Raw genomic sequence first — 13269 nt, forward strand, 5'->3', positions numbered from 1 at the left:
TACTGGGGTGAAGGGAGAAACCACTAAGTTCGAGATGCTACTAAACTGGGTAGTTGGTGAGAGGAAAAGCTATTTCTGTCTCTGGTATTTCATCTTGAGAGGCAAATTAAGATGGGAAGCATGGTAATTTGAGCAGAAGAATGAAGAATGAAGTAAGATTTAACTACCAAACACAAGTATAGAATTTTAGGGAATTTTTTTTTTTTAAGATTTTATTTATTCATGAGAGACGGAGAGAGAGAGGCAGAGACACAGGCAGAAGGAGAAGCAGACTCCATGCAGGGAGCCCGATGTGGGACTTGATCACGGGTCTCCAGGATCACGCCCTGGGCTGAAGGCAGCGCTAACCCGCTGAGCCACCCGGGCTGCCCAGGAAATTTCTTAATAAGCACAATAAACAACAAAAACCGTGCCTCTGTGTGTGTGTGTGTGTGTGTGTGTGTGTGTGTGTGTGTGTGTGTAGTTTTTTTTACTGGAGTTTTCTATTCTACAAATAATATTCTGTCTCAGGATAATTTTATTTATTTATATGTGTACTTATTTATTTTAGAGGGGAGTGGTGAGGAAGACAGTATCCACATCAAGCACGGAGCCCAACATAGGGCTCGACCTCACAATCCTGAGATCATGACCTGGGCCAAAGTCAAGAGACAGACACTTAACAAATTGAGCCACCTAGGCACCTAGGATAAATCATTTTAAAACAGAACATTGATCAATTAGTATTTAGATATCTGAATGACATTATCATTACTTGTGCTTTGGTAATTTCAAACCTGATCACATTATTGTATCCAGAGTTACCAGAATCCTTAAGTTAAACTTCACAACATGAGCATTATATTGGGAAGATACTGCTTCTGAAATTAATAAACTAAGAAGCTTTGTAAACTTTGATAAATTGATTCCTGTACGTGAACTAGAATTTCCCTTTTATTTACAGGCAATATTTTTCCTTTTTTTTCTTACACAAAATTCAGTTATAAGCAGCTTTAAGAATATAATATATTTTAAGAAAGTCTCAGTGTTTTCATGGAATATAAATCTGATGTTTAGACTTGGATTGCTTTACTATCTTAGCGTCTTGATTTCTTATAACTGAAATCAGCACTTCTAGACAGAAGCTTTTTTCTTTGGTTTATGGTTGTTAACTTTGAAATTTCACAAACGTTATGAGAGTCTGTACAAATTAAATTTTGCAAAATGGCTAAGTAGGCTATTACTAATCATTAATACTTATATACTACATGCTATGAATCAGGCACTGTTCTAAGAGCTTTGACAAGTTTATGAGTAGAGATTATTATCTCCATTTTATAGATGGAAAATTTGAGGCTTAAAGTTTAAAGACTTGCTCAAAGTCAATTATTAGGTGGCAGAGCCTGGATTTGAATCCAGGTTAGTCTGGGTCCAGTCCATGGTCTCAACCTCTGTACTCTTTTATTACATGTAAGAAAAATGAAAAAAAATTATGTGGACTGTATAGAATTGATTTTAAGCTATTATTAAAATTTTGAATATCAATTAAATAAATTAAATAAATAATAATTGATTATATTTACAGGTTTTCTTTTCTTTATTTTGTATATGTGTGTGTCCTTTTCAGTTTGTCTCACAGTCTAACTGCCAGCAGTTCCTGAACACTGTTTGGTTTGGACAGATGTCAGGTTACCGACGTAAGCCCACCTGTAAGAAGATAATGACTGTTTTGACAGTGGGCATCTTTTGGCCAGTTTTGTCACTTTGTTATTTGATAGCTCCCAAATCTCAGTTTGGCAGAATCATTCACACTCCTTTTATGAAATTTATTATTCATGGAGCATCATATTTCACATTCCTGCTGTTATTAAACCTATACTCTCTTGTCTACAATGAGGATAAAAAAAACACAATGGGGCCAGCCCTTGAAAGAATAGACTATCTACTTATACTGTGGATTATTGGTAAGTGTCAAGTTTATTCAAAAGATCCTTTTATTTAGCCTGTTAATTCTCCCTTGCTTGATGATCATTGAAGACTTAACTAACATTTTTTGTAATGATAAATGATCTGAACTTGATGATAAGGGAGAAGATCTCTTATTAAATATTACTTAATTACATGAAAGTGAAAAATTATTCTCAGTCTCTAAAATTGTTCACTATCATTAAAACAGAAAAACAAATTGTGCTGATCATGCTTTTTTGGTATAAGAGTATGAATCTTGTCTTAGGTACTTTGAAATGTAACACATATCATACTTTGTTGCATTTTAGAGTTAACTATTTTGTTTTATTATACTGTTAGTTTTCCTTTTAAGAACCTATGAACTTATGAGGTTACATCTTTATCTCTAATATAGAAACATTATTTAACTTTAGATTTAAAGGCTTCCCCAGTGACTCACTCAGTATGAATCAGTTCTTTGTGATGAAGTCAGATATTTAGAAATGACAGGGTTTTTAAATATAAGATATTTTATTTTCTGAAAATTGTGTTTATGAGTATTATGCTATATGATAAATATTTTAAATGACCTGCAGTTTTTCAGCTCTCAACCTTTTTTGTGGGGGATAGAGGGGAGTTGAGATATAATCACATTGTCTATGGTCTTTTAATGACATCTTTATTTCTCTCTGGATCTTCTGTCTTGTTTTTTGTTTTTTGTGGGTTTTTTTCATTCAATTTAGTTAACACATAGTGTGTTATTAGTTTCAGGGGTAGAATTTAGTGATTCATCAGTTGCATATGACACCCCGTGCTCATTACATCAAGTGCCCTCCTTCATGCCCATCACTCAGTTACCCATCCACCCACCCTCCTTCCCTCCAGCAGTCCTCAGTTTGTTTCCTATAGTTAAGAGCCTCTTATGGTTGCCTCCTTCTCTGTATATATCTTATTTTTCTTTCTCTTCCCCTATGTTCATCTGTTTGATTTTTTAAAATTCCACATATGCGTGAGGGGCTCCTGGATAACATAGTTGGTTAAACAACTGACTCTTGGTTTCAGTTCAGGTTATGCTCTCAGGGTTGCAAGATTGAACCTCACATGGGACTCCGACTTCAGCAAGGAGTCTGCTAAGGTTTCTTTGTCCCTCTCTCACTGCTCCTCCCTGCGCTTGCTTGTACACTCTCTTTCTTTCTCTCAAAAAAATTTTAAAGATTTTTTTAAAATTGCATATATGAGTGAAATCATAATATTTGTCTTTCTTTGACTTATTTTGCTTAGCATAATACCCTGTAGTTCTATCCACATCATTGCAAATGGCAAGATTTCATTCTTTTTGATGGCTAATATTCCTGTGTGTGTGTGTGTGTGTGTGTGTGTGTGTGTGTATAAACATACCACATCTTTATCCATTCATCTGTTGATGGATATCTAGGATCTTTCCATATTTTGGCAGCTGTGGACAATGCTGCTATAAACATTGGGGTGCATGTGCCCCTTCAAATCACTATATTTGTATCCTTTGGATAAATACCTAGTAGTGTAATTGCTAGGTCATAGGGTAGTTCTATTTTTAACTTCTTAAGGAGTCTCCATGCTGTTATCCAAAGTGGCAGCGCCAGTTTGCATTCCCACCAACAGTGTAAGAAGGTTCCCCTTTCCGCATTCCCACCAACATCTGTTGTTTCCTGAATTGTTCATTTTAGCCATTCTGACTGGTATGAGGTGGTATCTCATTGTAGTTTTGATTTGTATCATATCAAATGATGCTGAGTGATGTTGAGCACTTTTTCATGTGTCTGTTAACCTTTTTTTTTTTTTTTTTCCTGTTGGCCATTTGTATGTCTTCTTTGGAGAAATATCTGTTCATGTCTTCTGCCCATTTCTTGACTGGATCTTTTGTTTTTTGAGTGTTGTGTTTAATAAGTTCTTTATACATTTTAGATACCAGCCCTTTATCTGATGTGTCATTTGTGAATATCTTTTCCCATTCCATAGGTTGCCTTTTAGTTTTATTGATTGTTTCCTTTTTCAGTCTTGTTTTTATTTTTATTTATTTATTTATTTATTTATTTTTAAAAATATTTTATTTATTCATGAGAGACACACAGAGAGAGAGAGGCAGAGACACAGGCGGAGGGAGAAGCAGGCTCCATGCAAGGAACCTGATGTGGGACTCGATCCCGGGTCTCCAGGATCACACCCTGGGCTGCAGGCGGCGCTAAACCTCTGCACCACCAGGGCCGCCCTCAGTCTTGTTTTTAAATTCAGCTTTTCTCTCCTATCTTTTCGCTATTTGCTACAGAGTAAAAGAATATTAAAATTTGGTCTTTTCCATGTTATAAAGCATTGGTTGATCAATATGTTCTTTATTGGCTTAATTATTGTATAATTTGAGAAAAATTAATGTATCAGTTTCACTTTTAGTTCTCCTTTAGCTATTAGAGTAATTTACATTACATGTTTTGAAATTTTAATTTTTATTTGGAATTTAGTTTCAAGTAACTTGATTTAAATCAAAGTTTTACTTTTATTAATATTCAATCCATTATGCATTAACATTTAAAATTAGGTATATAAAGTAAAAATAACACACATCTGAATTCTAAGCTAAAGGGAATTAAATACTTTCTTACTAATATTTTCCTCTCTTGTTATTTCTGCTATTTTATCTAAAATTTAATATTTTAATTTAGGAAATAATTTATGCTTTATCATATGTAATTCCACGTTGCATCATTGAACAGCTTTCTAGTGTGAAACTTATTTATATTGTTTTCTGGATAAGGTAAAAAGTATTAGAACAAGAGAAGCAAAATTCAAGATGAAGCTGTAGAAATGGATGGTGCTTCAGACCGTGGACAGCCTTACGAGCCATGTTACTTGTTTTGATTTTATGCTAAGAACAATGGAAAACCATTGAAATTTTTAAGTAGTTGAGTGACATGATCAGATTTGCCTTTTGTTTTTTGTTTTTGTTTTTCAGATTTATCTTTTGAAAAGATCATTCTGGCTACAGTAGAGAATGGTTGGGAGGATAGGGCTATGGCAAGAGTGGATGGAGGGAGACCAAAAAGGAGGCTGTTGCAGATGAAAGCTGATGGTACCTTGGATTTAGGATGTTTATGATAGAAAAAGAGAGAAGGGAACAGATTGGAGAGAGATTTACAAAGTAAAGTCAATAGGACATGGAAGCACACATATTAGGAGGTGAGGAAGAGTGAGTTTATTAGCAGTGTAGGAATTTTGGAAGAGTGCTTGGTTTGGGGATTTATGGGAGGGTAGATCCTTAGTGTAGTTTTGGATACATTGAAATTAAAGACTTCAAGATCTCGAGACAATTAGACATCATAGTCTGGAGCTCAAGAAGTAGTCTAAGCTTGAGTTAGCAATGTGTGAATAATCTGCATATAGATTGTATATGAAATTATAAGCATGGATGAGACATTTGAGAAAGTATAAAATGAGAATAGAGGATGTAGGACCAGGTTTTGAGGAATCCCAAAATGATGGGATTATAGCTTATAGTGTTGATTACTAATTCTTAAAAAAAAAAAAACCTGAAATATAGTACATTGACTAGTGAATGCATTGATTATAATAGGTTAAAATTATTTTGTCCTCTTAATTCAACTCCGAAAAATCAATTATGTGAAGTGTATTAGCTTCGTTTTATTGTGGGGAGTTTCACAGAAGATAGGAAACCACCTGGCAGCAGTACTCACTATTCTTTCACTTGTCTGTTTTTTTTTTTAAATCAAAAATCTTTCCAATTCATTTTGTAATTGTTGTCAGGAGTTCCTTTTAGATAGAATACTGGATTTTACAGAAAATAAAACGCTTATTTCTGTAAGCATCTTTCTTGGTTTAATATTTCAGTGGTACTAAAATAGTAGACTATTTGGTTTAACATTTTCAGATAGTTTTTTTTTTCAGATAGTTTTTATGTATCCATTTAAGATAAAAGCTCATTTAAGTAGAACTTTTTAAAGTAATTTCCCTGCCAGATCTGCAAATATTGAAAAATGATTTTCTGCCTAATATATGGGTATTGTATAATTAAGATGTTATAAGCAGTTTTTCAAGATTGTTTCATGTGCTTCCTAGGGGAATTATTCTCCCTACTGGTAAGCCAGAGGATGTTTCTGACTCACTTAACTTGATCTCCACCCAGGTGTCATGTTGCAGCACTCTATTCTTTTATTACTGTATATTCTCCTTAAAAAGATCTTATGAAAGAATTTATCATAAAACTATCCTGGATTATAGTATGTTCTCTGGTACCCCTAGCAATATATTAGCTATGGAGGAATTTCTGGCCAAAAAAGGGGAAGGGATTTTTTTGTTTGTTCGTTTCATTTGTGTATATTTATTCATTTAGCAATTTTTTAGCACCCAACTGTGTATTATGCACAATCCAGAACATTTAGGACATTGGTTAATAAAAACAAGAATTCTTTCTCTTGAAGAGTTTACCCAATGTTAATAAAAACAAGAATTCTTACTCTTGAAGAGTTTACTCTTAAGTGGGGTGAATACAGTCAGTTAATAATAGACATAATAAGCCCACTCTACACAATGTTTGAAAGTGTTAAGTACTAAGGGAAAAGAAAGAAAGAAGCAGAGTTAGGGAGTTGGGAGTGGAGAACATGGGATTTGCAATTTTAAATAGGATGATCAGAGTAGATGGTAAAGGAATTAGTCCAGTCTGGGTGAGGAGCCTCTAGTCAAAGGGAGCTGATATAAAGGCCCTAATACAGGAGTCTTGTGTTTCAGAGGACAGCAAGGAAGCAAGGAGGCCTGTGTGACAAGTAGTGGAAGGAAAGATTGATAGAGAATGTCAGAGGGGAGAAGTGATATAGGGCCTTACAGGTCACGGTAAAGAAATTACTTTTGACTCTGAGTGAAATGAGATAGAAGGGAAGATTTGGTGCCCACTCTGCACAATCAGCAGCGGTGATCGTGGGTTCTCATTGACGTTCATACTTGCAGTACACAATAGGTGGTAACCTGGCACTGGTTTACTTACTAGCTTTGTAAAAGGGTACAAGATAGGAGAGTACAACATGTCAGCATTACAGCTTCAAATATATCTTTATTGGCAGTTCTTAAAAAGTTGGGCTGTTTCCTCACCCTATTGTAGGCACGTTCAATTGTATGGGATGGGATGAGGACATATGGATGGGCATGGGCTATACGCCAGCTAGCGAAGTCTCAAATCCAGCAGCAGCTGTATCTCATAAAGCCCAAGTGTGTAGCTCCCACTGCAAGCACACTCTTGAGTTAAAAGAGACATCACACAGAGAACTCGAGGCCTGTGTTTCTCAACGTGTATTTTTTTTTTTTAATCTATGAAGGGATGCCTGTGTGGCTCAGTGGTTGAGCACCTGCCCTTGGCTCAGGTCGTGATCCTGGGATCGAGTCCCACATCTGGCTCCCCGTAGGGAGCCTGCTTCTCCCTCTGCCTATGCCTCTGCCTCTCTCTCTGTGTCTCTCATGAATAAATAAATAAAATCTTAAAAAAAAGAAATCTATTAAGACTCAAAAAAAGATCTTGGGATCCCTGGGTGGCGCAGAGGTTTGGCGCCTGCCTTTGGCCCAGGGCGCGATCCTGGAGACCCGGGATCGAGTCCCACATCAGGCTCCCGGTGCATGGAGCCTGCTTCTCCCTCTGCCTATGTCTCTGCCTCTCTCTCTCTCTCTCTGTGTGACTATCATAAATAAATAAATAAATTAATTAATTAAAAATAAATAAAAAATAAAAAAGACTCAAAAAAAGATCTTTATAGATAAAAGTTTTTTAAACATCACAAGTAGAGTTAAAGTCAATAAAGAAACATAACCCTATTCACTGATGAGTTGACTTAACATTGTAAAGATGCACCATCCTGTAAACTTTTGAGATATTAAAAGCTACAATATTCAAAGTACTCCAGGAAATCATATAATGATTTTTTAATAGCAAAATTGGAGCACTCATATTAGTCATAACACTAATGTAATAAAAAAATACTGTTACAGGAATGAACGAATAAGCAATCAAGTAGAATGGAGAAACCAGATATATATTCAGTTTTATTTTTTTTATTTTTATTTTTTAAATTTTTATTTATTTATGATAGTCACAGAGAGAGAGAAAGAGAGAGAGGCAGAGACATAGGCAGAGGGAGAAGCAGGCTCCATGCACCGGGAGCCTGATGTGGGATTCGATCCCGGGTCTCCAGGATCGCGCCCTGGGCCAAAGGCAGGCGCCAAACCGCTGCGCCACCCAGGGATCCCCTATTCAGGTTTATATATATGATATATATTATATACTTCAGTTATGAATTATTTTTAAAAATTTATTTAAATTCAATTAATTAACATATAGTATATTATTCGTTTCAGAGGTAGAGTTCAGTGATTCATCAATCTTAACGTGTGTCTTTTTATATTCCTGGCTGTGTCTGCCTTCAAGGTCTGTAAGTCTGCTCAGTCTTCCCAGTCCAGATTCAGTTCCCCAACCAGTGCTGTTTTTATAACAATGTTGAACAGAGCTGACATTCTGTATTTTTCTTAACGTAGTATGTTTCCAAGGAAACCCCTTTAATAGGCAGTAACATGAGGTTGTGTTCCTGTGGAGAAAGAGTTCGGACCTGTAGTTAATCCTTTCTCCTCTGGGAGTTACCTCAGAGTTTTGAGAAGGGAAGTAAGACTTGGATTTTTTATGAGGATTACTCTGGTTGCTATGTAGAGAGTAGATTTTAAGGAGACCAGGAGAAAAGCAGGGAAACCAGGTAGGCTATTTCAATAATCCAGGCTAGACAGAATGATGGTTTGAAGTTGAAGAGAATTCAATTTTGAAAGTAGAGTCAACAGGATTTGCTATTGCATTGAATGTGTGGTTTATTTTTATTTATTTTCTAAAATTTTATTTATTTATTCATGAGAGATGGAGAAAGAGGCAGAGACACAAGCAGAGGGAGAAGCAAGCTCTCCACAGGAGCCCAATGTGAGACTCAGTCCCGGACTCCTGATCAGGCCCTGAGTCAAAGGCAGACGCTCAGCCACTCAGGCATCCCTGAATGTGTGGTTTAAAAGAAATATGAGTCAAGGATGATTCAAGGAAATTTGGACTGAGTCACTAGAATGATGAAGTTTCTATCAAATGAGATGGGAAGACTTCCAAGTACAGTGAATTTGGAGGCAGAGATTAAGAATTCAGTTTGGATATGTTCGGACATCCCATTGGGCATGTAGAGCAGTCAAGTACGTATACAAGTTGAGTTTAGGAGAGAAAGTTAGAGATATTAATTATTCTATAAATACAGATTGAGTTTAGAGATATAAATTTGAAAATCTGCCCATAGATGGTATTTAAAGCTGTTAGAGACTAGACTGGATGAGGTCACTGAAGTAGTGAGCATAATAGAGAAAAGAAAATAAGGAACTGAGCTTGTGTGTGTGTGTGTGTGTGTGTTTAACAACAATTTATTTGTTTCCTTATGCTTGTTTCACATTTATTAAAATTCCTCCCTGAGAGATTGTCATGTAAAACTTGCAGTTATTTTCTTTCAAATTATGAAAACTTTTTACTTAAAATACTAAAATATTTTTTCTTCTGAAAGAAGCTGTAGCTGATGCAAGTGTTATTTATTTAATATCTTGAGTTTTAAAGTATTTTTTAGTTTTTTATTGAATTAAGAGCATTGTTTGATTCATTTTCCTTCCTTTTTTTTTAGGTATGATTTGGTCAGATATTAAAAGACTCTGGTATGAAGGATTAGAAGACTTTTTGGAAGAATCCCGTAATCAACTCAGTTTTGTCATGAATTCGCTTTATTTGGCAACTTTTGCCCTCAAAGTGGTTGCTCACAACAAGGTGACTATTAGCTATGTTAATTGGAGACACAAATGAAGTTTGCTTACAAAAAAGACATGTAGCTGTATAACTCAGAGTTACTTACGTTGGCCCAAATCTGTATCTGATGTGTTTTCATTTTAAACCCATCCCAGTATAAGGGAATAGTGTGCATTGTTTCCTCCCTTCTGATAGTTTAAAGGATGTTAATTACCTTTAAATGTTGGTTACCTATTATATGCCAGACACCATGGTTGATACTTGCTATACTTTATCTCATTTTATCCTCACAGGGACTCTATGAGACAGATGTCCTTATCCCCATTTTGCAAATAAGGAAAACGAAGCTCAGAGATATTAAGTAACTTATCCAAGACCACACAGTAAGAAACCAAGACTGGATTTAAATCCAGGTCTGTCTAGGCATTTTTTTTCTACCAAATGCCGATTCCTTGTATCTGAGCTAGGTTCATTTACCTCATTAATGTGTATATATACTTAAAATGAGAACACAGACTTACTTAAATTGATTAGTGTTAAGTTATCTTTATACCTGCTAGAAGAAAGTTTATCTTTAAGGATTCATTCTATGGTGTTTGCACATTCCAAATCATGATAATTATCTTCCATAGCTTAAAAAGTGATATAAATGTGATCCTTTTTTGATGCCTCTATTTTTAAATTTAGAATTTGACATAAATTTAGTTTTATACACATCTTGTAATTTTATGAAGATATAAGCCTCTTCCAAGTCCAGAAAAGGTAATAGATTTTATGTTAACTATCTTTGTTTAAGCCCTGAGTTTAGAATTCTTCTAAGGCATTACAGGCAAGGAACTGAAAGATATATTTTCTGTTTTTTTAACTAATTTATAGATATAGAGAAAGAAAACTGGTTATCTCACATCATTTTACCTTATAAAAAAAAAAAAAAAAACCTCCTCCTTTAAATAATCAGTAGCATGGAACGTGTTTGTTAGGTATTTTCAGTGGCCAGAGTTGTGAAATTACTACGAAAATAAAAATTGGTCATACATAGATAAATGGTTGGGGGGTCATTGGAATCTTACACTGATCTCTTTAGTTCTAGAAGTGGGGTGCTCATATAATTTTTTATCCAAACCAGGACACTTTGAGAGTGAAAGGGGGCATTAATTATACCAGGAAAAGAGGGATATTATTTGGGACTATCCAGGCAATTGAAACATGTGGCCATTCTATGTCTGAGTATAATAATGCACTCTCTTTCTTAGTATTTAGAAGGGAGAATTTCTAGGGTTCATTCTGGAAACCTGAGTTAAAGGGCCAGGTTAATTTAATATGTAACTAACTAACTGAGAGCAAGTGATATTGCCTCATATATGTAGAGATCTTTCATTTAGTTAAAACAATGTTATTTGTATTAAAAGAAGAAGACTTGATAATAAAACGTAAAAGGAGAGAGCCCCTAAAAGAGATAAATAATTCATTTTCTTTCAATACTCAGAATATTTATTTTTATTTTCCTGAGTTGAGGGAGCTATTTACCTTTGGCTTTTTCTTCCTAACTTTAGTTTCATGATTTTGCTGATCGGAAGGACTGGGACGCATTCCATCCTACTCTGGTGGCAGAAGGGCTTTTTGCATTTGCAAATGTTCTAAGTTATCTTCGTCTCTTTTTTATGTATACAACAAGCTCTATATTGGGTCCACTACAGGTAAATAATATTTCTAAAACAATATTTGTTAGATGTCATTATGATTATGTTTTTCTGTTGGTCCACTGGAGCATTGTTCTCTCTTGATGTTAAACTTTGCTTTTGAAAATAATTAACAATTGAGAGGACACTGCATGTTCCTCTGCTTTGCTTCTGGCTGAATAATAATCTCTTGTTTTCAGATATTCAAACTTCATTCAAATTATCCCTGCAGTCCATAGACATAGATTTGTTTAAAATATAGTTATACCTCAGACAATTGAAGGACATGAAAATCTGCTTTTTATCAAAATGAATCTCACTTTTACAATTTTAAGTGATAAATATGAGGGAGATGTTGTGGCAAAAGGAATTCATACTTGATGACTTTGAAAATATGTAAGCTATATTTTTAAAATATTCTTTCATTTTGTTTAGTAAATATTAAATGTAATAAGTTGGGAAATAGCATATTCAGAATTAACAAATTTCATAGAGTTCATGTAGTTTGGTTTTATACTTTATAGTAATTTATAGCTCAAGAAATTGAACTTTTGAGACAGTATGTGATTTGTTCAGAGTAGTATGATTATTATTATCATGAGAATCCAGGACTAAATTCTAAGTCTCTTTACACTAAAGAAAGGACTCACAATTGATTGGATTTACCCGACAGATTGTGGCAGTGATTCTTTTTAGAAGGTGGGAAACAATTCTGCTATGTAACTAGCTCTACATATACTGTATTGTAAGTTATAAGTCTGAAAGTCTGAGTAATATTAATTTTTTCTCAGTAAGTTGAAATTTACTATGAATGTAGATTTTAACAACATTTTTAAAGAGGCTTTTTTTTTTTAGGTTTTATTTATTTATTCATGAGAGACAGAGAGGCAGAGACGTAGGCAGAGGGAGATGTGGTATGATGTGGGACTCAATCTCAGGACCCTGGGATCATGCCCTGAGTCAAAGGCAGATGCTCAACCACTGAACCCCACCCAGCTATCCCTAAAGGAGATGTTTTAAATAAGAGGCATAATTACCTTCTCCAAGTAGAGCTATGAAAATAAAAAGTAGGAAAAACCTGGTTGGCTTGGCATTGACTATCCTGCAGCAGTGTTTCCTGAAGTGTGATTCTCTTAACCAAGTCCGGTGAGGTGCTCTGACTGAAATAAGTCAGACACACTGCATTCCAAATAACTCCTTTGGGAATTCACAGTGCACATTATCATATTAAAGCTTATGAGAAAGAAGTAAAAAAAAAAACTTGCTTAATCTTGTTTAAACGATCATTATATAAACTCATTTAATGTCATACTCAATTTTCATTAGATATGCTTAAGTCTCTGTTTTTCTCCAAAGCAATAGTACATGAGACACTGGTTTTAGACTGTATTTTGATTTAATTTTGCCACTAATATCCTCTATGAATGTCTTAATCAAGAATCAACAGTATTTTTACATGCATGTTGATTTTTTTTTTCTTTTTAGCTAAAAACCGATAAAATCACTAAGTTTCTATACTGGAATTTTTTTTTTTTCTGTAGATTTCTACAAAGAGTTAAAAAGGAAAAAGTATGCCATTATTTCTTAGTGAGTTATCTCTTTATATTTCTTAGAACTGTTGAGTCAGGTCTTCTGACTTAGTCTCTCCCTGAAATAACTGTATAGATGTGTATACAAATACTGCATAAGTGGATATTTGTCATTTCAGCTGTTGTGTGTATTTTTCTCCTCCAGCAAGATAATTTATATTATCCTAATAGCCAGAGAGCTAACAGATAATTAGGTGAAGCCAACAAATATTTATTGTGTTCCTATTTTTTAAAA

The 13269-nt window shown here is 34.6% G+C and overlaps 1 protein-coding gene across 6 annotated transcripts in view; it reads left to right on the plus strand.

Annotated features, from left to right (window-relative positions):
- TRPC1 (transient receptor potential cation channel subfamily C member 1) overlaps window positions 1-13269 on the plus strand; it is a 65944-nt gene that overhangs the window by 39531 nt on the left and 13144 nt on the right. For all 6 annotated transcript variants that reach the window (XM_055321567.1, XM_055321569.1, XM_055321568.1 and 3 more), the window contains 3 exons: window positions 1607-1943; window positions 9648-9787; window positions 11320-11463. In XM_055321567.1, coding sequence (XP_055177542.1) covers window positions 1607-1943; window positions 9648-9787; window positions 11320-11463 — 621 coding nt within the window. The remainder of the gene's footprint in view (window positions 1-1606; window positions 1944-9647; window positions 9788-11319; window positions 11464-13269) is intronic.

Source organism: Nyctereutes procyonoides, unplaced genomic scaffold (assembly GCF_905146905.1).
Source record: "Nyctereutes procyonoides isolate TBG_1078 unplaced genomic scaffold, NYPRO_anot_genome, whole genome shotgun sequence".
Lineage (NCBI taxonomy): Eukaryota > Metazoa > Chordata > Mammalia > Carnivora > Canidae > Nyctereutes > Nyctereutes procyonoides.